The 27,664-nt window shown below is 42.5% G+C and overlaps 1 protein-coding gene across 1 annotated transcript in view; it reads right to left on the bottom strand.

Annotated features, from left to right (window-relative positions):
* The window catches only part of atrnl1a (attractin-like 1a), a gene marked incomplete at both ends in the record, with an annotated part of 208,612 nt that overhangs the window by 149,404 nt on the left and 31,544 nt on the right, over positions 1-27,664 (bottom strand). Inside the window, 9 exons of the mRNA XM_079168380.1 lie at positions 142-260; positions 2,402-2,613; positions 4,008-4,092; positions 13,244-13,398; positions 14,835-15,018; positions 17,795-18,041; positions 21,713-21,800; positions 21,982-22,156; positions 24,745-24,953. Coding sequence (XP_079024506.1) covers positions 142-260; positions 2,402-2,613; positions 4,008-4,092; positions 13,244-13,398; positions 14,835-15,018; positions 17,795-18,041; positions 21,713-21,800; positions 21,982-22,156; positions 24,745-24,953 — 1,474 coding nt within the window. The remainder of the gene's footprint in view (positions 1-141; positions 261-2,401; positions 2,614-4,007; positions 4,093-13,243; positions 13,399-14,834; positions 15,019-17,794; positions 18,042-21,712; positions 21,801-21,981; positions 22,157-24,744; positions 24,954-27,664) is intronic.

Below are 27,664 nucleotides of genomic sequence, written 5' to 3'. Positions count from 1 at the left end.
CTGGCTTGATGCTAGATGACCAGAATCATCAGGATGTTATTTGTTCCATCAAACACTCTGGTTATTGTGAGGTCTAATAAACACTGCAGCCTCAAGGGGCCACTAAACAAGGTTCCTGCTCCACAGCCACTGAGGACTCACCACAGTGCAGTTACTGGATGCAGACAGACACTTCCTGTCCTCGCACCACTGACAGCCCCGCGTGTTGGCGGTGCAGCTGGCACAGTCTGAGAACCGGAAACACCGCTCGTCTGTACTGTCTGGAGGAGGGCAGAGCACACGCGCAGCCATAAACACACACATGTGACACAACATGCTTCATGTATAAAACCACTTTACAGGTATCAATGCGCTCTACTGTAGCTACAACCTCCGATCATGCCGATGGATTAGATAAGTCATCCCTAGAACCTGCACTGTTTTCGGTGAAAGTGCTTTTAAAGTTAAGGACCCTCATCTTGGTGTGAGCTACAGAGACGTTTTAAGACAGGTTTTTAAACGTGGGACTAAGGATCATTGGTGCACTGAACGTACTTGTCCTGACACTGAATGACTCTTTGAATGGTGCATTTTGCTGGTTTGTTTAAAGTCCGTGGTCTCTTTTATGTGAACGTTTTTATGTTGTTTTGAACTTTTAGCTGGTCGTTTTTTTCCGTCTTTAAGTATCGTTATGTGTTTTTTATTGTGGTGCTTGTGTGAAACAGCTATCTTGGCCGGGATCCCCTTGTAGAAGAGATTGAAAATCTCTGGCCAATAAACGTTAAATAAAAAACATAGTAAAACAGATAAAAATAGCAGATAGAGTTAGTTTTTTTTGCCACAGCCTGTGTGGTTGTGTAGTTGTATCGTAATGTGGCGATACTTTACTTCGTCAGAGGTTCACGACTGAATCCTAAGAAGAAAAGGCAAATTGAGTGAGTAGGTGCATGAGTGGTTTCAGGCAAAACTACATGTGAAATTGAACCTGTCAGTGACAGACATTATGTGATTATTCAACACTTCATATCGCAGAAGCACAAAATGTGTGATCCCTCTAGCTGGTTCACATTTAATGCTCTTCAGTTTGCAGCTGACATGGGAAACTCTCTTTGACAAGTAAAATGTTTCATAACGACATCTACGGCACCTTTGAAGAGAGTTTAGTTCTTCCTTCTTGTTGTATTAAAAAATATGAATTAATCTGCTGGGAATTCTGCTCTAATTAAAAGTGCGCTGATCAATGGCCACTGATCATAATCGAGTAAAGAAACGCTTTGTAATGATCTAACAAGTGTTGAGCAAAGGAGTAAAAAGTCTGAGTCAGTGGGCATCAGTCTGAAAAGCATGGGTGGAATCTCCATCCGGCATGTATGTCAGGAAGTCGCACTAAAGACTCATGTGGTGGGCCGTGTGCAAGTAATGCTTTCATGACACTAGGATGTAATTATCATGTGTGGAAGTGATGAAAATCATATCATGCTGTTTACATATCACGCTGTTTACTTTCATTTACACACGCTGTGCTGCTGTTTTCATAATGAATATGCATGTGAGATTAAAGCAGAGCTCCGGCAAAACACGGATCTGGGGCATGTTTAATCAGTCAGACGCCCATCATGCATCTGAAGGTCCATGCATGTGTTGTTTTTGTTTGTTTGCTTTCCTACAAATCTCTATTTCACATTGCCGGCCATTTATCAACCATTTTCTGACAATTTTAGATTTTTATAATTCTTCTAAACTGTTCCAGACAGCGATTGATTTCCATTAGCATTCAAATCAACCAGCAGAGTTGTTGCTAGGCAAATTGTGTTGGTAATGTTTGTGTGGTAAGGCAGCTTAACTGTAGATTGATTTGAAAGGTCTGTACTTTATCATCATATATTGATCATGTGACCATGAAAAAAAGGCAGACTTGATGTCGACTGTGATGGTTTACGACATCAAATGTATATAAAGTATATCTGGTTTGTAGTAAATGGACTTAAACATGAAAAAAACACCGGTATGCTCTTTTAAAACAGTCAATCCATGTTGTTCTATTTAAATCTTACAGTACAACCATTAGCATGATTGCTTTTTGTTCAAACCAAATCCTCAAACTAAATCTGGCAGAGAGAGATGAGGGGGAGGAGGAGGGTTTGGACTCAACCTAATTACTTCCAAATTAGGTAATTGTTGCAGCATTGACCTTCTGTTCCCATTATTATGGTATGCAAACAAACTTCAGAAGCCAAATCCTTCGGAATAATTATTACTCCCATGAAATAATTGGTCTTTTGGGAGCAACATTTAGGTGGGATTGTGCTGTACATTTAAGGAAAAGTCTGTTGACATGACAGGGAAACTATTTAGGGAGAGAGACAGAAAGTAACAAATGGCAAAGGATCAGCTGGGCAGACAGGACCCTGGTGTTACCTACCAGGTCTCACGGGGCAGAAAGGAGCAGGAAAACTGTGCTCGGGGGCTTTTGGCTCCCAGGGGACACATCTACTTTTGACCCATTGGCAGCGAAGGCCCGGCCCAGCAGCAGCACACAAAGCCGGGTTAGAAAAGGCCTGGCAGGACGGAGGGGTGTAGGCCAGCACATCGTTCAGAAGGAGGCCCGAAAAACCTCCAAAGATGAACATGGAGCTGAAGACGAGACAGAAAGAATTACACGGAATCACGAGAGCAACAGAAACCTGCACATACGTAGAAGGAGGCAGCGTAGCGAACATTACAGCGAGATAGTATTCGTCTTAAAGAGACAAGAAATGCCTGCAGAGATGAAGAAATGTTAAGACAGCAGCAGGAGAACCTTTCAAAGATAAAGCTGAACTTTGGTTTTTCGGGGGGAAAAATCGCTTCAGTTTGAAGCTGGCTTTTTTGAAGTTCAAAGCTGACATTTTTGCGCTTAAAGCTGACTTTCTGGTGGATAAATGGTGTTAAAGGGTCAGACCATTATTTCTGAGTTCAGCAAAAAGTCACTCCGCATCGTGATGGAACTCTTTGAGCAAATGCTTTAAATTCAACGAAGAGTTTGAATCAATTATTGTTTTATTATTGGTATTTTACCTGCCTATAAAAAGTCCTGTACAATCTTATTCTAAGGATCTTATGTTCACCAATGTTGTTAAAAAAACAAGGAAAAAGGTTAGCAGACTACACAGAAGCTCTGAGAATCCTCTGGAATGTCAGGTTATCTACACTGAGCCGTGAGGTTAAGAAGCTTCATGACCACAAGAGAAACATTGACTGAAGAGTGCAGGTTGCATCAACAGCAGCTGATGCAGGTTTACTATCAATGCAGCAATTCAGATTCTTATAGAAACCACAGCACGAGGATGGAGGAATTGGAGTGAATGAAGATCGGGCAAATACAGAGATACAGACTCAAAAATGGGATCGGTATGCAAAGAATACTCGATTTACTGAAGCGAAATACAGAGTGTACATTGTATCTATACATAAATAATACAAAGAAAGTTTTAGTGAGAGAGTGAAGCAGGAGAAACATCCACATATAGAGGTGCGGTGGCAGAGACACAGCCCAAGAGTTTCTGAACAGTGAGCTTCAGAGAAGTCAGCAGAGGGTGAAGTGACAAGAGAAGTGTAAACTGGAAACTAAATTTAGCATTGAGATAAGGAGATCAATCCATAAACAATTGACACAACAAAACCACAACCTTACAAAGAGAACGGCAGAGAAGAAAGTCAACCCGAGACTCTCAGTGCTTCCAAAACTTAGAGGACACTGCAGGAAGACTTCAAGGAAATGTAAAAATGTGCAGGAAATAATGCATCGCGAGTAGATGCGTTTCATTTGCATCTATATAATTGAGAGGTTTAGCGGATTATTGAACAGATTTTACCCAGATTTGAGCGGCAGCGTTGGTAAGTACACTGCTAAAGTGTCTTTCATAGCAAAGCAATAAATCTCGAGCCAATTCAAACATGCTGCTGTACTCAGGTATTCTATAGTGTTTTCCACATGGAGTTTGGCAGTGATGAACTACGGAAGGTTAGTGTGGAAGGACGGAGCTCACCCGTTGCTAACCACGGCGGAGTGTCCAAACCGGTTGGCGTCCCGGTGCAGCCCCGGTCTGGGGAGGACGGTCCACTCATCACAAGCTGAAGAGAGAGAAGCATAAACATGAACACAAGTGTCTAAATACAAGATATTATCTTTGCGTGTCTAAAATGTGAAACTGCTTTCAGTTCGATACAAGAAACAGCGAAAAAGAGCATTGTATGCAAATAACAACCTGTTTATTCAGGGAGAGGTAATGCACTCCGAGGTGTTACAATACAAGAAAATGACAAAGTAAAGATCATGATATTAGGTCTACTGGCTGTGTTTATAAAAGTCTTTTGGCTACTGTGGTTAAACGGTTAGTGTAGATAATAGTACACTAATGCAGATTGAACTCTTGATAAGAACCACTGGATATGTGCTGTGTTGGAAGCGCGCTTTTGTATAAAACAGCACTGGATACTGTAGCATTAAACCTAGATGTATTATGACGAGACACATCATTCCCCCCATCTCCGTTGGAATTAGGAGCACTTAAGTTATTGCTTGTGAGACAAAAGACCGTAGAGGAGGGTGACCCACAATTCAACCCCCTCCTTTAATTCCATCCCAAGGTACAAGCGCTCATTATCTTAACCTTTCCACGTTAAATGATGGTGATATGGAGAAGATAGGGGGCGATAATCTGGGAGATGACTTCATAAAAACACTTCACACCACCAAATATCATCACAAAGTACCTCTCTCTCTCGAGTTATAATTGAAGCTATAAGCTCTGTGTATTTTACTATTTGGCTTTTACAACTCTCTGATGTTTTAAAGACCCCTACGTGCTCCCATTACATTCATATGGAAATGTCTGTGTGTCTGCGGTGCGTACGTGTAAATGTGCCATTTAGCCAGGCGAGCCCTCCCTGAATGTAGACACGGAGAGCCGGTAGAGTCGGCGACTCGGTGACGCCAGGTTGCTAATGACCTCGTTCAGCGGTGTGCTAATTAGGAGCGCTTGTTTGAGAGCGAGGGACACGGCAGAGGACAAATGGTGGTGGTGGTGGGGGGGGGGGGGTCATCACTAGCAGGGGGTTAAAGGTCAGTCGTACCAACATATTAATTGCAGTGACGCTAATGCAATCAAGCTGAACTGAAGCCTGGGCATTTGTTCCCAATTTTTATTCTTTCAAATTTCTTTGATTGATTGATTTTTTTCTCTTCTGTGCTGGTTTAATCTTGCTCGGTGAAGCACTTTGGGCTGCATGATAGCATGAAAGCTGCTATTAGAAATAAAGTTGAGTTGAGAGTTGAGTGAAACAGTTGACACCTGTAGCAAACGCTAGGAAGTGATGCCTGAAAGACTGAACTCAGGGAAATCTTCAAAAATGTCAAACTTTTACTTTTACTAGATATAGTAATTCAGACAGAACCAGGCTTCAAAGGTTGATTGCCTCGACAATAAAGAATGTTGGATAATACGGCTGTGAAGAAGCTATAAAATGGTTAATATCCTGCTTTACAACTTGCAATTAAAAGTTGACTTTTTCAAGTCAGTCAGGAGATTTGAATCTGTGATGCCGTGGTGGAATCTATTCCTAGATCTTTCGCTAACACTGATGTTTTGTCAGCTAAAACCTGCAAGGCCCCAAATCCAATTCTCACCTGTGCTTAGGTGTGCTGCCGTGTGACAGCTAAAGCCCCTCTGGAGTACATGGTGCTAAAATGCTTTAAAGGCTTTTCCCTCCTGGCACTTGGCACCGTTTTTAAATAAGTTTCAATACTGCTGATAAGTGTGGAGGCATTGGGGGGGTATTTTGTGATAAACCAGAGTTTCCATCCTGTCACATTCCAACAGTCAATATCTGCTTTTCTAAAATTGTAACACGATCTTTTCCTTTAACCATTTATTCACCATAACCACAATATTCCCTCAGCCTGAACCCGTTGTTTTCATGAGCAGACATCATAGAAGTGACTCACTTTCAGTGATTTCCAACATTGAATGTTACATTTTTGTCTTTTTTTTATGTGTATCACTAATGGCCCGTGACAGAATACATTCATCAACATCTGAAAAGGAAGCGTGAGGATCGGATTAAGTGCGACAGACTTCGAGACGATCACCGCCCACGGACGACCAACCAGCCAGAGTCACAGGAAAAGAAGACGGGATGAAAGCAGCGGGAGGCCGGTGACTGTTGAACCAACATCTTCACGGAGACCTGCCTCCATCGTTGACCGCAGGACCGAGCGCTGGACTCCGGTGTGACGAGAGGAGGTGGGCTCTGTGTTTACATCTCGATGCTCAGTGGTTACTTGTGACGCAAATTTAGAAAATGCACTACAGGAATGCACTACTGTCTTTGTTTTGTTTTGTCAGTCGTGCGTTCGAAGTGTTGAAAATGGGCAACAACTGAAGTTCATTGTGCATCCCGGTGTTACGTAATGACAATAAATGATCCTTGAGTCTTTGAGTAATGGTTTCATTGAGCATGATGCAGAGTTTGCAGAATCATCAAGTATTAACATTATGTCTGCAATAGTGCATGGGCTGATTATGAGACAATGGGCCCCTGGGCACAGATATGCAAAAAGGCCCCTACACTTTCTACATAGAAGCAAGACACTCGGGCTTTGCAGTTATTAAGCCTCTTTTTGTTCTTGTTTTGGGTCTTTGTAGTCGTTACACATCTCTTTGTGATTTTGTATCTCTTTGTGGTTGTTTTGGCTCTTTTCAAAGTTGTTGTTAATATGTTGGTGTCCCCAGGGGCCGACACTTTGGGCCCCTGGGGCTGTGCAGTTCAGACATCCATCCGTGTATGTTACATGCGCTGTATTTACTTTTAAAGGTCTGACTAGAACAAAGCATTGGGCCTTTCTGTGACTGCAGCTATGCAGTGTTTCTGCTTGTAACATGTTGCCGTTTGTTAAAATATAAGAAAACAACATGCGGCTTCTGGTCGCTTCAAGCGAATCAAGAGCCCTGTTGCGATGGTGAAGTAAAAAACACCACACCTGACTTCCAACCTCCAACCACAGCTATAAACGTCTAGCTCTCAATTTAAAAAAAGAAAAAGAAAGAGATAACAGCTTCAGTGACTTTTGATCTCATCCTCTGGCTTTCCTTGACACACACACACATTTACAACCACCCTGAGATTCAAACTGCCAAATTGTTCACCAAAAGAACTGCAGTCTCAACAGATACCTATCAGCAACACACACACACACACACACACACACACACACACACGAACACACACATCAACACAGACTTTAATTTCCTCTCAGGATATGAGAAAATCGGTGTTAATAATGCATGGTGGGACTGAGAGAGAAATCATGAGACCAGATCGAAGCAGGCAGGCGGGCTGGGCTGATTGACCGTCTGATCTGATCGGCACTAATGGAGGAGCTGATGGAGAAGGGCGGGAGGAGGAGGAGGAGGAGGAGGAGGAGGAGGAGGCGGCGGCTTGAACGGAAGCCACTGTTTGCTCATCCTTTATATCACGGCTCCCAACATCTTCCCAACAAACTCCCAGCCTGCTCTGGGCTCTTCAGCGGGCTGTGCCATGTGTGTGTGTGTGTGTGTGTGTGTGTGTGTGTGTGTGTGTGTGTGTGTGTGTGTGTGTGTGTGTGTGTGTGTGCGTGTCAGGTGTGCGATTGTGTGCAGCAGACAGGGTGTGGGTGTCTGCCTGTGGTGTGTCAAGTTGGAGAGGACCACATTTTTAATCAGAGTTCATTTTCCCCCCCCAAATCTAATTAGACGTGTGAGGGTGGCAGGGTTGAGGGGAGGATGGGAGAGAGAGGGGGGGGGGGAAAGCTGGAGGGTGAGAGGGAGAATTAAATCCAAATGAAAAGTGCCTTCCGTGTCGACCTGAATCTAATGTGCGGCAGCAGAAGAGCAGGAGAAGCTAATAACGTTGCGTCGCCCCCCCCCCCTCCAAGGTTAGCGCGACAAAACAAAAACAAATTAGTGCTGAAAACCTCTCCGCTCGCAGTGAGGAGCAAATGAAGACGAAACAAGGGACGGAAAGAAGTGACTTCCACAGGTGGAACTAATTAATTATCTCATGGAGAGACAAGGGCAGAAGAGGAGAGGAGACGAGGAGAGGAGACGAGGGGAGGAGAACAGATGGACAATAAGCAAAAAAAAGAGAAATCAGATTGTTCATTAAGATATTATGGGTTTTTTTTACAGGAGGAATGAGCTTTATATGTTAGGGGCTCCTTGATTTCCTCCAAAAGATTAAAAATAATTCCAGAGAAAGGAACAGTCTATTTCCTGGACAGGGATAGGGCTATGTGCATATACTGCTGGCTAGTACTTAGAGAAACAAAAACAAAATGCGTCCACTGTGATTGAACATTACAGGTACATTTTACTACTTTAAACTGCGGCTCATGAACTCCACTAAACGATGAACTACGAAACTATTTCCAAAAAACGTATAAAAAGTGAAGAACCAAATTACAAACACTTTTCCTGAAATGTTTACTGTTATCACATTTGCAAAATACTGATAAAAGCTTTCCAGAGAAGTGGCTGGAAATGAAATGATATGCAAGATAAGCAAGCATCGCCAAGTTTGCAAGTATCAAACAAATAAAAAGCCAATTTGTTCAGTAAAAGTGAGAGGCCATATTCCAAGGGGTCCCTTGAGGATCTCACCTCAGGGTATCTGAATGAAAGAAATTGCAACAAGTCTGTTTAACATAAAGTATCAAACTGAAACAACTTTGGAGACATAATGATGCATGCTGGCCATCATCAAATATCATCATTATGTTTTAAGCCCGTATATACTTTCAAGTTTAACTAGGCGCCTAACAAAAACAGAAGGTTTTTAACGTAATACTGATAAGCTGCATCTCAATTAATCTGCTCCCCCATTCACCCCCCCACACACAAAAAGACCCCCCCCCCCCCCCCCTTCTGAAAGCAAAGGTAGATCATTTATCTTTTAATGACTAAGTGACGTTTTTGTCTTGCCGATTAAAGATTGGGAAGATATACAAAATAAGCAATTGGCCATGTGACGCACCTGAAACATGGCTTTAATATCCTAAAACTCTATCAACATGAATTGCACCTTAAAACAAGGTTTAATACTCTAATGGCCGTCTTAAATTGTCCTTTTTGGGTGCAGTTGAAAGTTGTCAGAGGATGAGAGAAAAGCAGAGCAAAATGAAAGAGAGAAAACAGGGGAGCGGGTACACATGTGTTGTGTTGTGTATTGGCTCAGGTTTAAACTCTCTCTTAAGCTCATCATAACCCTCAGTGTGTTAAACAGTCACCACACTGCCTCACCAGATGAGTTTAACTCCACATCATCCCCCCTCTGGGGTCATAGGAGACTGTTTAGCAGCACCACGGAAAGAGAAGTCCTTTCTGAGCTGAACCACTGGCGCACTGCAGACTGCTGTGGTGAACGTGCCGAACCTCGTCGAGAAAAGAAAGTAAGGAACCGAGCGTGGATGTAACACTGACTGCCCGATGATCAACACAGGTCAGCTGCACCGTGGCAGGAACATGGCCGCCCCAGAGGCCGAGGTGATTTCATAGGCTGGTAGGTGCTGATGAATGATGTCGCCCTGCTGATTGACTGTGTGAGGTTGTAAAATGCTTACATGTATTATTCCAGAGGGAAGTTACCGACAGTGCATTTTGTACTTGTTGGTATAGCGAACGGTGTCAACAGGTACTTATGTGTTATAAACACTGTATAACTATGGTTATGATCACTTGTAACCAGGTAGAGAATTTGAGCCCTAATATCTTTACTTTTAGGATTATTTTCTATTTTGTGATGTAACCCAGCAGATAATTTAAGTCTTTAATGTCATTTTAATATAACCTTATTTCTGTTGTACTGCAGATTCTAAGAGGGTTACACACTCATTTGTATTCACAATGATTCATAACAATAATCATAACACATTATGAAGAATTTTGTAATGACTTATAAGGTCAAGTATCATAATACTTCATAATTGTTGGTCACTGACTGGTTTTTAGATTATTTTTGGCAAGGATCATGTATTATAATTTACATTGTTGTAACACATTAAAATCAATGTTAGAATGAATTATAAGTTACTCAAAGTGATCATTGTTTGCTTTAATGACCACAAAAATGTTCTTGCATAGACTCAGTTACATGTTTACTTAAATGACCACTTGGAGTAACGTATAATACATTACAACAGTGACTACAATGCATTACAAAAATATTATAATTGGATTAAAAATTATATTAAATATTACAACTATGGAATTGTTATACACTATGATCCTTGCTTTATAAAGTAGGGATGATTATTGTTATAAAGCATTGTGAATATTTATGAGTGCTTAAAACTATAAATCATGCAGTGCTACAAAGCGGGATATAACTCCTTATAAATATGTTTATGTGGCGTCATAGAAAGTGTTACCAAAACAGCAAACATTTTCAAATATGCAGGAACAGTCAGTTGCCCGTTACAGTCCAGACTTTGTTTTGCCCTAAATTGCTTAAACACACCACTTCTCACTGAAGCATCTTCCTCCAACTCACGCTCCCCTCATCTCCTTTCCTTTAGTTTTTTTCCTCTTTCGGCCGTCACTACGCTCCCTCTCTCCTGCGTCTCTGCGGTGAAGTAAAGAGGAGGATAGTGGACAATAAAGTCGTGCAGATCTGCAGCTATGAGCAGTAATGAATAAATGATATCTATAAAGTCAGGGGTGTGTCTGCGCAGAGCTGAGGGACATGTGGATACACACATATGGGGTGAAGAAAATAAAAGACAGTTGTCAACACTCGTTTCCAACTTCTCTAAGACTCTGTAAACAAACGCTTTATTGTTCATTACCTTTGATTTAGTCTTCTATTCACATGCTTATTACCTGGTTTATCCTGGCGTGCCTCATTCAGAGTCGGTGCTTCCTTCTCTCTCCCTAAATCCCTCCTTCATTTACTCTTTATTTCTCTCCCGCTCCATGTATATCCCTCTCTCCTTCCTCAATGCTCTGCTGTCTTATTTCTTCTTATTGCTTCTTCTCATTCACTGCCTTATTCCACCAATATCCTCTCTGGCGTTTCCCCCTTTATTAGACAATTTACAGCAGAGGGATATAAAATAATGAGGGGGAGGGCCGACGGATTGGGACCAGCATGACAATGCCCGACAAACAGAATTAATCATGTAGCTATATGATTATGTTATTTTTATTCTGAATATAAAAATGTGTAAATCTGCAGCTGCTTTTATAATCACATCCTAAAGTTAAGTGAGTTTCCTCACATCACCTAACGGAGCTGAGCACATTGCCTAAGTTTTGAACTTTGGTCACGACTGAAAGCTCTGGAAAAAAAATCGAGTTAGTCGCTCGCGAGTTAAGTTCATTATAGAACACAATTAATTGAACAACTTCCCGACAATGTAACAAGGACATGGCAACTTCACCCGCCGAGCTTCTGCTCGACCGCCTGCTTCCACTCCTGTGTTTCTCTTTGTCCTCCTCCCGCTTGGTGTCACTCTGCACTACAGCACCTTTCTCCATGCGCACACATCCATCTTTCCTTCATCTCTGCTTGTGTCTTCCCTCTTGTTAATAATCTCCATGCTTCCTGTTGTTTCTCTCCTGCGAAGCGTTGGTGTAATCCCTCTTCTCCTCTCCCGAAGGTCCCTTCATCCCTCCATTTCTTTGTCCCTGTCGAGGGCTGGAAACATCCTCATGCCATCTGCTCCATGGTGCGACTGGGTAGCTTGTAATGGGATCCTTAATCATCCATACTCTCTACCTATCCCGCAGCCTCTGCATCCTCACACTATCCTGGTCTCCCCCCTTCACGGACTCTTCTGTCTTTTATATGATCTTGTTTGTTCTTTGGGGATCTGCTTCTGTAGGCCTCTCTCTCTCTCTTGTTGTTGACCCTCGCTCCATACATACAGTATGCACCATTAAGGGCCTTTCATCAAACGATGCTGCTGCAAAGTTCTGATTCACAAAGTAGAATCAGTAGTAAAAACTGTGAATGACTAACAGGAGCAAATAAAATCGTTTTTCTCAGAGGGTCATCGTGAGTAGAAGACTGTTTTCATCGCAACCAAATACATATTCAGAATAGGGCTGGGCAATATATCAGTATTATATCAATACCATGATATGAGATTAGATATCGTCTTAGATTTTGGATATTATTATATGGGAGGTTTTGTCTTTGCTTGGTTTTAAAAGGTTGCATAACAGTGAAGTGAATTTATTTTTCCAACCAGACTGTTGTAGCTGATCTATTATTACCCACTGAGTCATTATGTCCACATAACTATTGATTATATATTAAAAGTCACAATATCTAAAAAGATATGTTGTCAAAGATATTGTGATTTTTCTTTTCTGTATTGCCCAGAACTATAAATATAGTCAATATATTGGATAAAGAAACTACTTCCCAGTAAACAAAACTCTCTGGCCCAGTTTCCAAACACCTTCCTACCTCGTTTGTAGCCACTCACAGCTGAATGATGCACCTTTAAGGTGTTGGGTATAAATACAGCTACAGGCCTCGGGACAAATTAGCTCTCTCTGTTAAAAACACGCATTGTTGTAACATTTTATAACCATGGTTTCATATCAGCATCTTTCGGGAGCGGCAACCTGAATCTATGGAGAAAATGTCTGTTTTTTGTTTATACCTCTGAGGTTTATGAGATGCTTGATTTTTGCAACAGTCTCTATAAATATCCAACACTTTACAATCAAATAAACATGTCTACCGTTTCCTATAGACAAGGGTACGTTTGATCCTAAATACAATGTATTCATTTGAACTTTATGTGTGTATGACAATATTAAATATCTCAGTTTGAGCAGTTGAAGAGTAAATGCTTGTAGTCGCACAGAACTACATGTGTCTACCATGCCGAACACAGAACGGGGTTGCATGCGGTCGGGGCAGCTGGCTAAGTCAGCATTGATGTACACTTGGAGAATAGATGTCGTTGGAGGATTTTATAACCCACTTCTACTTCCCTCTACTTGGTTTGGGATGGAATTCAATATGGCGGACGCTCCACGCGAACGTGCAAAAGGAGGAGTTCAGTACAAGGGGTTTACAGACTGGGACAAGTCCTTGAGAACAGTTTCAATATGAGCACATGGAGCTATATATATATATATATATATATGACTGTTAGCCTAATATTTGTTACAATTATACTGTCGTACCAGCCGCCGTGTCTGTGTGTTATTATCTTTGTACTTGTTCTTACCTATATCGTACGCCAGGAAGTCAGCAGAGAAGCACTTGGCTCCGTTGCTCAGCGACGTGTCATTGTGAGTGTTTCCCCCGAAAACCAGGACTGTGCCGCTCAGAAGCACCGCAGAGTGGAGGTACCGCGCCACACCACTCTCCCCGAGGATCAGCCTGCACACACACACACACACACACACACACACAGGTAGAAACAAACACACAGAGAAAAGAGTGCAACTCAGCAGAGTGAGACATTTTAGGAAAGTGTTAATTTGACAGTTATGCGTGTGTGTGTGTGTGTGTCCATGGTGCCATGTTATTGATGGCGTCTGTCTGGATGCGTGACCTGGCCTGTGGTGGCTGCCCTTCATACCAACTGTTCTTTCATGGGAGCAGCCCACACACACACACACACACACACACACGTACAGAAACCCTCAACACAAACATGGTGGGAGGTCTTAGTGTGCTGCGTGTGACCTTTCTGTCTTTGAGGTCAAAGGTGACATATTGGAGACCAACTGCGGTGGCTTTCTGTGGCTCCTTCAATTACTGCAGCAACTCTGACTTTCCTTCAGAGACTTTGATATTTGACAGTTGTTAAAGGGAACACACGGAGCCCATTCACTGCTGAACACACAGGAAAGACTGAGTTAGATAAATGAAGAAATGCTCATCATTTGTGTTTTAACAAACACTATGACAAGTTAAAAGATGGACCATTACAAAACTATTCTTGTCCATATTATTCATTGTTTTAATAGTTACTCTGGATGTTTTGGCTCATTTTGACACAAGCAACCCGTCGACCTCAGAGCCACCTTTCACAGATCATCACCAGAGGATTCAATTAATCAAGAAAGCATACAGAGAGAAGTCACATCCCTCGGACATTGAGCTGTAGCCGTATGGAATAACTAGAACACCCGCTAATGCTTCGGTCTGGGAATTTGAAGAGTCAAGTGACACCCGACTCCGGAGACAAATTCCATGTGGAAAGTGAGAGCCAGCAGGTAGCATGTTGGCGAGCGCACATGTGACCGTGAAGAGAGTGAAGAGGAGAGACTGACAGAGTCGAGCGTCCTCTTTCACGAATCCATCTGCCGGGGGTCACCTGAGGTCAGGCCTCCTGTCAGGTCCGTCTATTCTCACCCTCCTCTCCTCTTTCTGACGCAAGCGCGCCCATTTCTTCTACCTTTGTACGGTGGCAATTCATAACAATATAAAAACGGAATTACTAGTATTATAACCGTTATCATTGCACGTTTGTTTGAATTGTTTCCATCGTCCTGCGTGCACAAATGTACTGCAGTATGAATAAAAAACAACAGTATTACAGTAACTTAAAAGGTGTCCATGCATTTGTCAAACTATGTGTCAGCGCTGAAAAGACTGGCGACCTGCCCAGAATGCACCCTGCTTCTGACCTAGTGCATCATGGGATTAGTTCCGGCTCTCTGCAACCCCAGAGAGGATAAGCGGTTCAGATAATGGATGACTGGCTTTTTACACAGCGATGCAGGCAGCTGATAAGGTCTTGATGGACATCAGTGCAATTTGCATTTTGGCAGGTGTCAATAGGTGTCGACATTATTCTGTGCCCTCACCATGTTTTCGTGTGGACGTGGTAGCGGTACATGTGGTCCACCAGGCCGTATTTGTTGTTGCTGAGCGCCTTGTATCCCCCGTGGACAAACACGCAGCCGCTGGCCTCATCGTACACGCTGCTGTGGCCGTAACCTCCCTGGACCACGGCGCCTTCAGCGGACACCACCTGCCACGAGTTCGACCCTGAGACACAAGAGAGGCCCGATTACTGCAATGGATCAAAGTGTACGACTTTAAAAAAAAAGTTTCGATGCTTTGGCAGGTTTTGGCGTTTCACGTTCGTGCCAAAAAATGAACAAAAGCACATTTAATTCAGCAGGTGAGATAGAGCGAGGGAAGAGAAGAGCAGAGAGGCAGAGAGGCTGAGCCAAACAGTGAGAGAGAGGAAATTAGACTTTATTGAATTTGAAAGTGCCCCTTTATTAGACCAGCGTGATGCATACTGATGAATTCCGGTGCATAGAAAATGTTATTAAAAACAAGCAGGGATTACATCACCCGAGCAGCCCCCAATAAAGAAGAGACACAACGCGACGAACAAAGCCTTAGAAAGAGGAGGAAATCAAAAAGCCTGAGAAAACGAGCCGTCATCTGGAGCGGTAAACCCTGAGAGCTCGAGTAGTAAGAGCAGGGAGAGAGAAACAAAGACACAAAATGAACTGGAAAGCACAAAATCCCCCATATTAGTTTGTTTTTTTTACTTCAAATGTAATCTGCATCAAGAATCTGCATCTAAATACACCCACTGGCTGACGACAGCTATCATTTTAACACAGAACATTCTGAATGCTCAGGCCTTTGTAAAAAAATTCAAGAATTCAGACTCAAGATCACCAATCACCATCTCATTTAAATGGTTGTGTTTCTGTGTAGCGACATCTGTAAATTACAAAACAAATCGCAGGATCGCTCACAATCGATAGCTGCACATGGTCAAAATGAACGATGTGTTTAACAGCCAGAACTGTTTAAACATGAACACAAAACACATATAAGTTTGTTAGAAATGGTCATATGATGGCTTTGACTCTTGGCCGACCTTTTCACCAAACTTTACTGGAATCAACTGAATAGTTTAAAAGAATTCTGTGAAGCAGCCAAAACATAAACTCCTCGGAAAAGGTCAGAACAAAACAGACAAAAAGAGAAGCCCGGACAGCCTGAACAGAGGAAAACAGAAAGAGACAGAACTGTACACCAAATGCAAACTTAGTGATCGCAAAAATGGCTGCTAAAGCAACTCCAGGGGTGATTCCAATGATTCCATGCACATTGTGGTCCAGAAGAAGCTGAGAGAGGATTTAACTTCTCTGTAGAATTCACAAAACACCATAAACTGCAACAGCTGGTCATATGTGTTCATCTCTGTTGATTTAATTCAGCTTATCCTTATATTGGCATAAGGAACAAGCCATTTCAGTACAAAAAATACAATGCAGATGTGTTTGAGGTCATTTAGGATCTGACATTTTAACATTGCTGACAAGGAAAGGGAGAAAGAGAGAATATCGAAACAAAGAAAGAAAGAGGGGCGACTATGAAGACACAAGGAGAAAGTAGAAGGTCAACTCTTATCTCATCTCTGGCAGCTAATTGCTGTGAACCTGCCTCTCTGATTGGTCATTAAATCCCTTTACCTCATAAGTCACACTCTGCTTCCGCACCCCTCTGTTCGTTTCCAGGTTGCACTGACTCTTAGCCTCTGAAGCCTAATGATGCTCAGTGCAGACTTAACGCTGTGACGTCGCCAGATAGAGAGAGAGAGAGAGAGGGGGGGAGGAGGGAAGAGGTGGAGGTGGGCGAAGATGAAAGTGATAGACACATGAGGGGAGAGGAGGAGGAGAAAAGGTGAGGGAGAGGATCAGGAGGTGACGGAGGGGGGGGGGGTAATAAACTGAGGCCTGGAGGATGAAAGGAGGGAGAAAAAGGAGATGAGAAAGAGAGAGGAGAACAGACAGAGTGAGAGAATGCATTGGATTCATTAATCACTGTCTTCTCCCAGACGCTCCAGCCTGGGTGCCACCTCCTCTTAATGACCACTCTGTGTGTGTGTGTGTGTGTGTGTGTGTAGGTGTGTGTGTGTGTGTGTGTAGCTGCACACACGGGATGCATGTCTAATGGATGGTGTGTACATGTGCGTGCATGCGTTTTATTTTTCCGGAGTGTTTCGACTCTAATTTTGGCTGTTGGTTTACTGTGTGATACCGCCATCTACTGGCTAATCAGGGAGGCAATAAACGCATGCAGACGCACAATAAGTATGAGAACAACTAAATATGACACCCATCTGTGGGCTGAGCATGACACTCCAAAACCTAAAGAAGAGCGGAGGCCACTCTGGGGAGCTTTTCTACCGTTGTGTTGGAGCCTGGCTGCACGGAGTTCAACACTGATGTTGTGTGATCAGCTCTGGCTCACAGTCCAGTCCATTCCCTTCACTTTCAGTCCAGTCCAAAAGATTGTTTTAGGAGAGAATTGTTTGAGGTTTAAATCTGAGATTCACACGTCTGATATCTAAAATAAGACAGAAGAAGCCGAGGCTGAAACTGCTACAGCTGTGCGATCTCTGCTCGATGAGCAGCGATCCTCCAGTCATTTGAACTCATTCTGTCTTCTGGCCACATGTGTGTTCAAATCATAAATAATGAGGATAAGCGTGGGATGAACTGGTTCATCACACGACTGGAGCTTGTGTGGTGTTGACATAGAATGACATAGAATGTCAATTTCTGCCCGATCCATCCTCAAAGTAAGAATATACATGAAATTATTTTTAGAAATAGCAATTATGACAACGAGTCTGTATTAATTAAAATAACTCAATATGGCCTCTGGGAAATGTCAATGGGTTCCCTTTGTGTTTGACTTCCATCAATAAAAAGCAATCAAACAATCACTAAAGAAGAAAAAAATGTAATAAACACAAATCGATGACAGCCGAGTCAGCAGGTGCACTTACTGATGTTGTACTCCTGAACTTTGTTGATGTAGCTGTAGGTCGGCGAGTAGCCGAAGAAGATCAGCATCACCTGCTCGCCGTCGGCCAGCTCCACCACGTGGGCGCTGTGTCCCTCCAGGGCGTAGGGAGGAGGCGGGGCTGGTTTCCGCAGTGACCAGGTGCGCCGGGGGATGTTGAACACCCACATCTCGTCCGTCACGTTGGTCGATTTGGCCTCCAGCTTCCCGCCAAACATGTAGATGTCGTCCTGCGTGAGGAAGAAGACTCTTGATGATGTTTTTCAGGAGGAACGTGATGATCTGTCGTTTTGTCTGAGCTTTGGACGCTGCTCCCACAGAGCCACAGCTCCACTTGTGAAGAAGCTCCTCAGAGCTGCGGTTCATTTATATCAGGGGTGTCAAACTCATTGTCGCTCTGGGGCCACATCAGCATCATGGTTGCCCCCAAAGGGCCGGTTGTCGGCGCGGGGGGGGGGGGGGGGGTTGCTCCTTCTTCGTCGGCGGGGAGGGGGGCTGCTGCTGCTGCTGCTGCTGCCACATACGCTGGTGGAGGTGTGCGCGGCGCGTGCGGATCGGGGAGGAGCTCCGCCGTGCGCGATACAACGGATATTTGTAAATTGTCCGACTTTTACATTTTTTTTTTTTTGCTGGCGGATTCACGGGCCACATAAAATGACGTGGCGGGCCGGATCCGGCCCGCGGGCCGTATGTTTGACACCCCTGATTTATATGGTAATGGGGAAGTTGGCCTCTGAGGTAAAAAATGATGGTTTGAGAGGAGGAGGCCTTATTTAAAAAAACAAACATTCTACAGTACACCTGAAGCCGAAATGAGGCTTCAGCAGCCTGAGTTCATTTTGACTCTCCTTTTTTTAAACTTATTGATTTTTGGCCACTTGGGTGCAGTGCAATAAGCTGTAAAAACAACACTGGCATACTTAACTATGAGGCGAGGATTCTCTTCTTAGCATATCTTGAGAAGCGTTCGTCTGATCTCCATGACACTTGGTGGGTGGGTTTTTGGGGACCCAAGGGTGTGTGTTGTCGAATGTGGTGCATTACTTTTTGGCTTGTAACTCTGTAAAGTCTGTTGGTGTCCAAATCAGTTTTTTTGCTGCTCCTCCTACACATTTAGATCAATCGTCACTACATTTGGTACAAAACATCTCTGGATCAAGCCGTGAAACGTAGATTTTTCTGATTATTGATGTTCCGCACAGTTTTACTATAGCTGGCCCTCAAATGTTGCTCAAGTGCTGTGGACGGGGTTTACATCACCAAAAAAAGATATAATATCACCTGAGCACTTTGTGCTATTGCGATCACATTCGGGTGACATTTGAGGATACAATGTCTGGGTGACCATGACATGTTTGGTGCCATTTCGCCAATAGATGTCGCTGTAGCAGCAGCATCTCACTATAAAGCAAGGAAAGTCCTTCTGTTTACCCTTCGCATATCTCCAGAACCATTCATCCGTGCGAGCAGCACTTCCAATAAGCATATCGTTTACCGTTAATGGGATCCCCATTAGCGTCTGCTGGTGTGGTCGCTATGAACAATTTGGCATTTTGTTCTCAGCACAAAGACTGGAAACAAGAGGAAACCGTTGGCCTGGCTCCAAATAAAACTACATCCACCAACCAGCACCTTTTAATATCTCATGCTCAATTATTGACACGGTTTTATCTCAAGTGACACATATAATATTTATCGGTGCGTTTTCATTAGTGCATGGTCACCTGAATCTAAGAATTGTTGTGTTTTCGTTAGCTTAGCATGAGCTCCTCGTATCTACAAAGGGAGCGGGTCCTCTTCACGAGTGTTTCTACAGTAGCCCTGAACGGACAAAACAAACACTGGCTCTTGCATTTTTACGTTACCTGAAGGCCACCATAGTTCTCGGACACACTTGGAAAGGGTGAGTGGAGCGGTATTTAGTAGGTTGCAATCCTCAACCTCTACACTACTAAATCCTACAGACTGCCCCTTTAAGTCTGTAATGACAGACTAACATGCGATAATGTGCACTGTACCTCACATCAGAGCAGCCCATGCAACTGTTGAGTCACCACATCTCTGTCTGCGATGCAGCAACCGTGGAGAAGCGCACCTAAAATATCAGCGTGAAACTGCAGGGCGAGAGGTGAAGAGTCGGCAGGTCTGGCTGGAATGTCTCAGTAACTCGTTAAGATCAAAATGAAACAAGCGTGTCTGCCGTGTGTGCTCAAGTCTCAGAGGTTTCATGAGAAGGCGACACACTGCAGAGATGAAACGAGGTCATTCATTTCATCCTACCCTCTAAAGTTAAAGCAAACAAGCAAAGAGTTACTGCTGCCTACAAATCCTCTCCAGGCTTTCCGTGGGACACCCTGACCTCCTCCGGATCAAATCTCACCTTCATCACAGCAGAACAGAGACATTCATCTTTATCCTCCTTCACTATCAAATTACCTCTTTCAAAACAAAAATGTAAGCACGTGTCCCAGTGTTTGACACTTCATGTGATGCTCTGCACTGAGAGAGTGATTTATATACGGGACACATGGATGACTGTTCTTCACAAGTAAGGGTAATAATGGGCCGGTCTTCTAAATAAGTGTAAATGCTTCAAAGAGCCAATGATTACTTTCGTTATTAAATCATTTGTGGATATTAATAATACAAAAAAAAATCTAATTAGCAACAACGATAAAACAGTAAAACTCAACTGATGAGCAGTTTAATCCACTCACAGGTTCTTCATGGAGTGAAACACAAAGTGCTTTCTGTTGTCTTATCTTTTGATCCTAAAGTACCACTTAGAAGTGAGCATATAGACTCATACACATTGATTTAACACAGAGCACGGAGCATCCTCAGCTATCAGTGGCATGCACACACTGCTCTATAATAACATGAGGTTCTACGCTGAGATTAGATTGATGTTCTCTATAAATGAGCTGCAACATCATTTGATTTTTGTAAAGTAAAGCTGTTTTGAAGGAGTCCAAACCAAGACAGCGACAGCGGTTTTATGTCTGTCTGATGGACACTTGGCAGGAAGATTGATGCTAATTGGTGTTGTACAAACTGTACAAACGTGTGCAGTTGTTTCTGTTTGATCCACAGACATTGAAGAAGACAGCACACCAAAGCCCAAATATTGTAACTTCCAACTGAACCTTTGGTGGAAAAGTAGAGTAAATACTGATATTGGCAGATTAAGACACCTCAGGCGAAAAACATGTTTTTATGCTCTGGTCAATTCTGTGCTTTTTTTGTGAGATTTTGTGCTATTTTCCTTCCATAACATCATCTTCTTTTGGACTATTGGAAAGAAAACATCCAAAACTGACATGAAGGCGTTTATTTTACTACTTTATTTGGGTGTGTAAATCTCTCCTAATTTCAAAAAAGTTAGCATTTGATAATGCCTCGATAGCATATTTGAACATAAAATTGACTTTTTTTATGGCTGTTGAGAGTATATCTGATTTATGGAGTGATACAAAAAGATATTCAGAAAAGTGAAAAAGCTTTGACTCTTAATATGTTAACAAAATGAAAGATTTTGAACCGGGCTTTATCAAATGTTCAGACTTCTGTTCGTGAAAAAAATGCACATCACCTATTTAATAAGATAATTCCTCAATTGCACATCTGCACATAAAATATCAGAAAAACGTGTCATTCAAAATGTGTTGTCTTAATCTAAGTAATCAACTTGGGACGTTTCATGGTGATATCTATTAGTTACATTGTATTACCCTGTAGTGTCCGTCTGTGTTTATAAGTGTGCGTGTGTGTGTGTGTCTGTGGAGGCGTGAAGTGCAAATTAAAAACTTGACTGCATTGTACATATTTGATCTGATATCAGTGTATCAGCACTGTATTGTGTTCCTCTATGAGTGAACTGAAGCAGCGACAGCTGTATTACCTGGTGCAGAGCCAACGAGTGACCGTATCTGTAGAGAGGACCGCTGCTGACCGCCACCACGTCCCACGTACTGCTCTCTAGGTTGTAGCTGTACACGGAAATGAATCAGAGAATAAACAGAGTGCAAGACCTTAACAGTAAGCGGCATCCAGTACATTTTTTAAAGCCTATTTTTCAATAAAAAAGGCATGTTTCGTCTCCCTAAGATCAGTTTTACAGGACGGACAGACAGACGGCTGCTGAGTCAAACTGCTGCTGCTGCTGCTTACTTGAGGACCATGTGGTAGTTGGAGTAGTTGAAAGAGTATCCTCCCACCACCCACATCAGCCCAGAGTGCACCAGGGCCCGATGGGACGCCCGGCCCAGAGACTGAGCTGACGGTTTGACGCTCGGCAGCACCCAGAAGGCCTCAGTGGAGGGAACGGACAGAGAGCAGTCGGGACCTGAGTCACAGAGAGGGAGGAGGGACACACTTTGTTTAATTAGCATCTTTAACCGCCACAAACCACAGTCATAAGAATGATGAGTGAGGTTTGAAGCACGAGTGTCACAAAGTGACCTCAGAACACTGCAGGTAAACAATAGAGTCACATTTGAAGTTTTCAGGACGCTATGAGGTGAAAAATGTGATTCATTTTGTTTTTATTTAATTGGTAAAAATTCCCTCTAGTATTTATTTGTCAATAGTCAATGTTCACAACCATATAAACTTTATATTTACTGAACTTCCAGTAGTCGCACACAATATATTTTATTTGACGAGGTAATTTGCTCACAATGCATTCACCGATTACGAAACAAGTCGGCACTGCCGCTTACTGAAGAATCAGTCTGCCTCACAAAGAGGAAGAATCTGTTCCAAAAACCGAAATGAGAAACATTTTAACCTTAAACATCTTTAGATAAGATCAGTTGATCATGTTTTCTGTAAAAGCCTCTTCTGTAACACCGGTGACCTCCCTGCTCCTCAGTTATGTGGCAGTTAAGAGGCTAAAATCACCGGGGGGGGGTCTAATGAGGCCGGTGGGGCTGATTTATGTTTCAGCAGGTAACAAATGAGGAACATTAAGCATGCAAACTGCATTTAAATAGACTTCTCTTTCTGTGGACAGTGGGATGAGGGGGGGTGGAGGAGAAAGACAGAACATGCTCTTTTCTTTAGCACAAAAACATATAATATTTTTTTTTTTTTTGCTGTGAAAAGGCAGTTGCTATGGTGACCAGCCCCTTTATTACCCCCACTGTTTGTGTATTAGACGGCTGCTCTGGGGCTCTGAGGCTGTGTGACTGTCCCCACCTGACTCATTACCCCCACAGACAGACACTCACACGCGCATCTCTCTCCGTCTTCGCTGACGTCTTCACTTTCAGTTTATTTTACGAGACTCGTCACTCGCGACATTTACGAGCACAAGTGTAAATTCATAACTCTAAAACACGCCTGCAGACTTTGTGCTGGGACGATATATATGCCGTACATTAATGATACTAAAGCCACAACAAAGATGTGGTTGTGACACAGTTCAGGCACTATTCCATGTTTTTCATTCAGTGATTTACTAACATGTCTGCAGACTAAATAGACCAGAAGACTCTTTCTCAGGGAACGTGTGTTAACACTATTTCTCCAGAAGGGGGCAGCACTTCATCATCTGATCTGACTTCACTGGACCGTAATGTGGGTTATATGATAATACAAACAACAACAATAATAATAATAATAACGGATAAAACTGGTTCTGAGTTATTTTGAGAGTAGAAACAGGTTTGTCAGGTAAACCAGGCACAGGACAATTTGTATTTGAATGTTGTTGTGTTGATGACTTAAAAATAATAAAATACCAATATCAATATTGTGTGTTTGGCATCGAGTCTCTAAATTGATGCTTCAGAAAACTAAGAAAACAAAGAGAAGATTCTTCATGTAGTAAACAATCATTAATCTGTATAAGCCTGGAATCTGTTGCATTATATAGATATGGCCAGCTTTCTAAAAAAACAACACAAGTACACAACAGTGTAAAGTTTTCAGTCAGATACCCGATGTATCATAAAGGTGCTCTGCGGGCTGCTGAGCAACAGCAAAGTGTTCACAAATGCAACATAAACAACTAAAATAATGAAGCCAAGTAATGGATTTCCCATAAAATCTTTTGTTTTACGACACAAAACAATATTGAATCAGGCAACATTATGTTGAGCATAAACAGGAAAACAGCTGCCGTTGTGCTTTTTTTTTATCTCCTGTTTCCTTTAGCTCCATTTTCTCACTGAATAATGAACAAAACTGAAACATCAAAAAGATCCTCTTCACTACGGGCATCATGAGGACTGTGGTATTTGTTTCCAGAACAAATAAACACTGGCGTTGACCTCATTTGTACCGATTGTGGAATAACTATATGGAGGTGCAACAATGACATATGGAATTAATACAAATGTTGCACAGTAAGTCCAGGGAAGCATTGATTTGGTGATGTGATGCTTAAATCACCTGTACAAACATCATAAAACAGACTCATTTAGGTGGAAATGTAAATGTTTTAAACCGCTGTTTAAACAGCATTTCCATACCAATGTGAAACAGGTCCTCACTACATGATGAAATATAGTCATTGAATACTGTCATATGTAACCATATGTAAACATTTGAGTTTTTAACCAAATGTAGGCCACTTTTAAGCCAGACATCTCGACCTTAAAATTAGTAAATCAATGCTTCCTGGGATCAGCAACATTACAGATGCAGTACTAAATTAAGTTAGTTCAGAACACACATCACACTATCTCATGTCCTTTCCTGTCCTTAAATCTTCACCATCATCTTCCTCCTCCTTCCTTCCTCAACCTCTTGACAAAACCCATTAGCTCCAGGCCAAAGAGACACGTCTCACCATTCTGGCTGAGCTCCAAAAAGACCAGAGAGTTTCTCAGTTCACGTCATCAAGTTCATCCATAAACCTGATTAATGTCCTCTGATAAAACGCTGCTTCCTCTTCCCCGCCCAGCTCTCTCTCTCTCTCTCCCTCACCTTGCCAGCTGTCGTTGCAGACGCAGAGCTTCTCTCCCGTCAGGTCACAGTAGCCGTGACCCGGGCTGCCACAGTTGTCTCGGCAGTACGGGATGTCGCAGGCCTCTCCTTTCCAGTACTCCTCGCACTCGCAGTACACTCGGCCCGAGACCGAGTTGGCTGTGCTGCATCTGCCGTGTCCCGAACAGTTGTTGGGACAGGAGTTTATCCTGAAGGAGACACAGACAGACAGGAAGTGGAGGCAGTTCTTCGAGGTTAAAAAAACACAGACAGACACAATGAGCTGTTGAAGAAAGTGGAACCTACAGCTGCTAAAGAGTCAGATAGATTCTCAGGAGTTTGGAGGAGACCAAAGCAGAGCTAAAAGGAGACTGAATGTTGGACTTTTACAGAACATCAACAGTCTTGATATTCAAAAATAATGAACTCAGAGGAATTCCCCATGACAAGACACCTCAGAGTGTATTATTGCACTTATACCATGTGGCCAGTTTAACTTGCAGTTCGATTTGTTTGAGAGTTAACCGGCTTCATGACACAAAAGAACTTTAACTGAACAATGGTTAAAATAGTGACCAGAACTTTGTGTTATCAAAAAAGCTGGAAGCCAATTTAGAAAACAAATAGCCGTGAAGAATTTGCAATATTTAAAGAAGGACAATGTTCTCCAACTCCAAGTCATTATTCTTCAGCATGACTGGACCCATTGGATCCATGATACAATATTAACATCAGAACACAAAAAAGCAGATGTACCGTAGCACTGAGCTCAGTTGTTTGTTTGAGAGGGGCACTTTTCAGATTTTCACCTCTTGTTCCTATCGAGTCTGAATGCACTTATTGTAAGTGGCTTTGGACAAAAGTGTCTGCCAATTAAACATAATGATACAAAGAACCGATGTAAGAGAGATGGAGCAAGACCGATATAATTCAAAAGGGAAAAAACGAGAGATGCTTCAGCTAGAAGGACATAAAGAAAATTACACAAAGGAGGGACCATTACATGTTCCCGAAACTAGGACCTATAATAACAGGTGACAAAATGAAATGGCACATAATTACCAAGCTGATTTGCCAAACATTACACACTATTTCTCTGCAATATCAGATAAATATTGATTCTGAAAGAGAAAGAGTGACAGTAGGAGTCAAGGACCAGAGGTAGACAATCATCTTTTCATTTACACAAAAAGCTTTGCTGCTGTGACAAGCGGGTCGGCATGACAACCCCTTATCCTCAGTGTGTGTGTGTGTGCGTGCTGAGAGCCTCGAGGTTGTGGACTGTGCAGTAACTTGTGCTCACTCCTCCCATGTTGGCACACTTTTCACTCTCTGCCATATTTCTCAGGTATAATTTCTGACAGAATATTCTAACCAGCAGCGACTGAGAGGTTTAGGTCTCAGCTACCAGTATATATGTTTTAATGTAGACAAATGTTTTTCTAAAAATTAGGGGATTTAAAGTCATTTATGCCAACCAGCCCCATCACGTTGGGTTTGGTTGGCACAATGTTAAGATGCTAAAGTTACAAAACATTTAATTCATCAGTAGAAATGTCGAATAAAAAACACTGAAAATAATGAGATGCAAGATACAACATTGGGAGCATGTAGATTGCCTCTCAATGGCTCTCAACATGGCGACGGCTAGCCGGCAGCTCACAGCTAATGGTGCTAACGGCACGAACAGTGCGAACTACAGCAAAAAGTGCTTTCAGAGCTAACGGCGTTTGACGGAGGGGGGGACCAGAGGGTCGGGTGCTGCGCTTCCGCAACGACGCTCTCCGTTCAGCTGTAACCGCCATGTGAGGGCAGTGCAGAGGCCGCGAGCTAACCAGTGAGGCACACTCGCACGCACTAACATGCACTTAAGCATGCCACGCCGTGCCAGCGACCACCAGAGCAAGGAGAAGTTGAATAACAGCACACACTGAAGGACAGCGACTTCCTTCTCTGCCTCGGTAGATATTACTGCACTATATATTTACATAGCAAAGAGCTTTTTTTGTTGCTATATTTATGTTAAAAATGCTAAATACAGCTCCTTAATTTAAAAGTATAAATATTGTTTCTTATATTTCTTAATCGTTTATAATCTCTAAAAAATACCCCAACGAAACATGCATTGACAGTTCGGTTCGGACAGTTTATGGGCACATGTGCCAACAAACCGTGCTCACAACTTTGATGAAATTATGTTAGCCAGCTCCAATAACTAATCACAGACTTTCATATCTTATATCAAAATGGTCTATTACCTAGAAGTACAGTAACACTTTTCCTATATCTCTATCTCACAGTTTTATAACATTATAACCTCTTTTTTTACTTTTGATCCTTTAAAACTGAGCGACTTTCAGATGTTTTGACACATTTGCTGAGTGAAGGATAAAAAAAAACATCTTAATGTTCCATTTTTGTTTCTGTGAGCAGAAAATAGCTGTGTGCCAACCAGCCAACCCTAGCCTTTCATACCCATATTCCATTTTCCATCATGGCCCATCACTACTGGCACAAAGCAGCCTGGCTGGTGTCTGTGGGTAAGATGTGGTGACACGGCGCATACAGAATGCACAGTACTGTACTGTACTGTTCTGTACAAGTGACCTTTGAGTAAGGTTGGGAAACAAAAGCAGTACAACAAAGACCAGACACCATGGTCGTTATTGTCCAAACAGCTTAAAACAACCCAATGTACGTTAACATTTTGGAGCAAGCCATCTTAATGTGCGTTCACATTTGCAAACTGCAAAGACATTAATGTTAGCTTTAGCTTTTGCTAACTGCACTTAGATAGCAGCTGGATGACTGCATGAAGCAGCTCAAGTTGAAACCATTTTTTATTTGGGTCGTTTTTTACTAAATGTAGTACCACAATCTTTCCTCAAAAGCACCTTTAGTTGCTTTAAGTATAATAAAA

The sequence above is a fragment of the Pholis gunnellus genome, assembly GCF_910591455.1.
Source record: "Pholis gunnellus genome assembly, chromosome: 11".
Lineage (NCBI taxonomy): Eukaryota > Metazoa > Chordata > Actinopteri > Perciformes > Pholidae > Pholis > Pholis gunnellus.
Note: the sequence above shows the minus strand (reverse complement) of the source record. Positions and strands in the feature narration are given on the sequence as shown.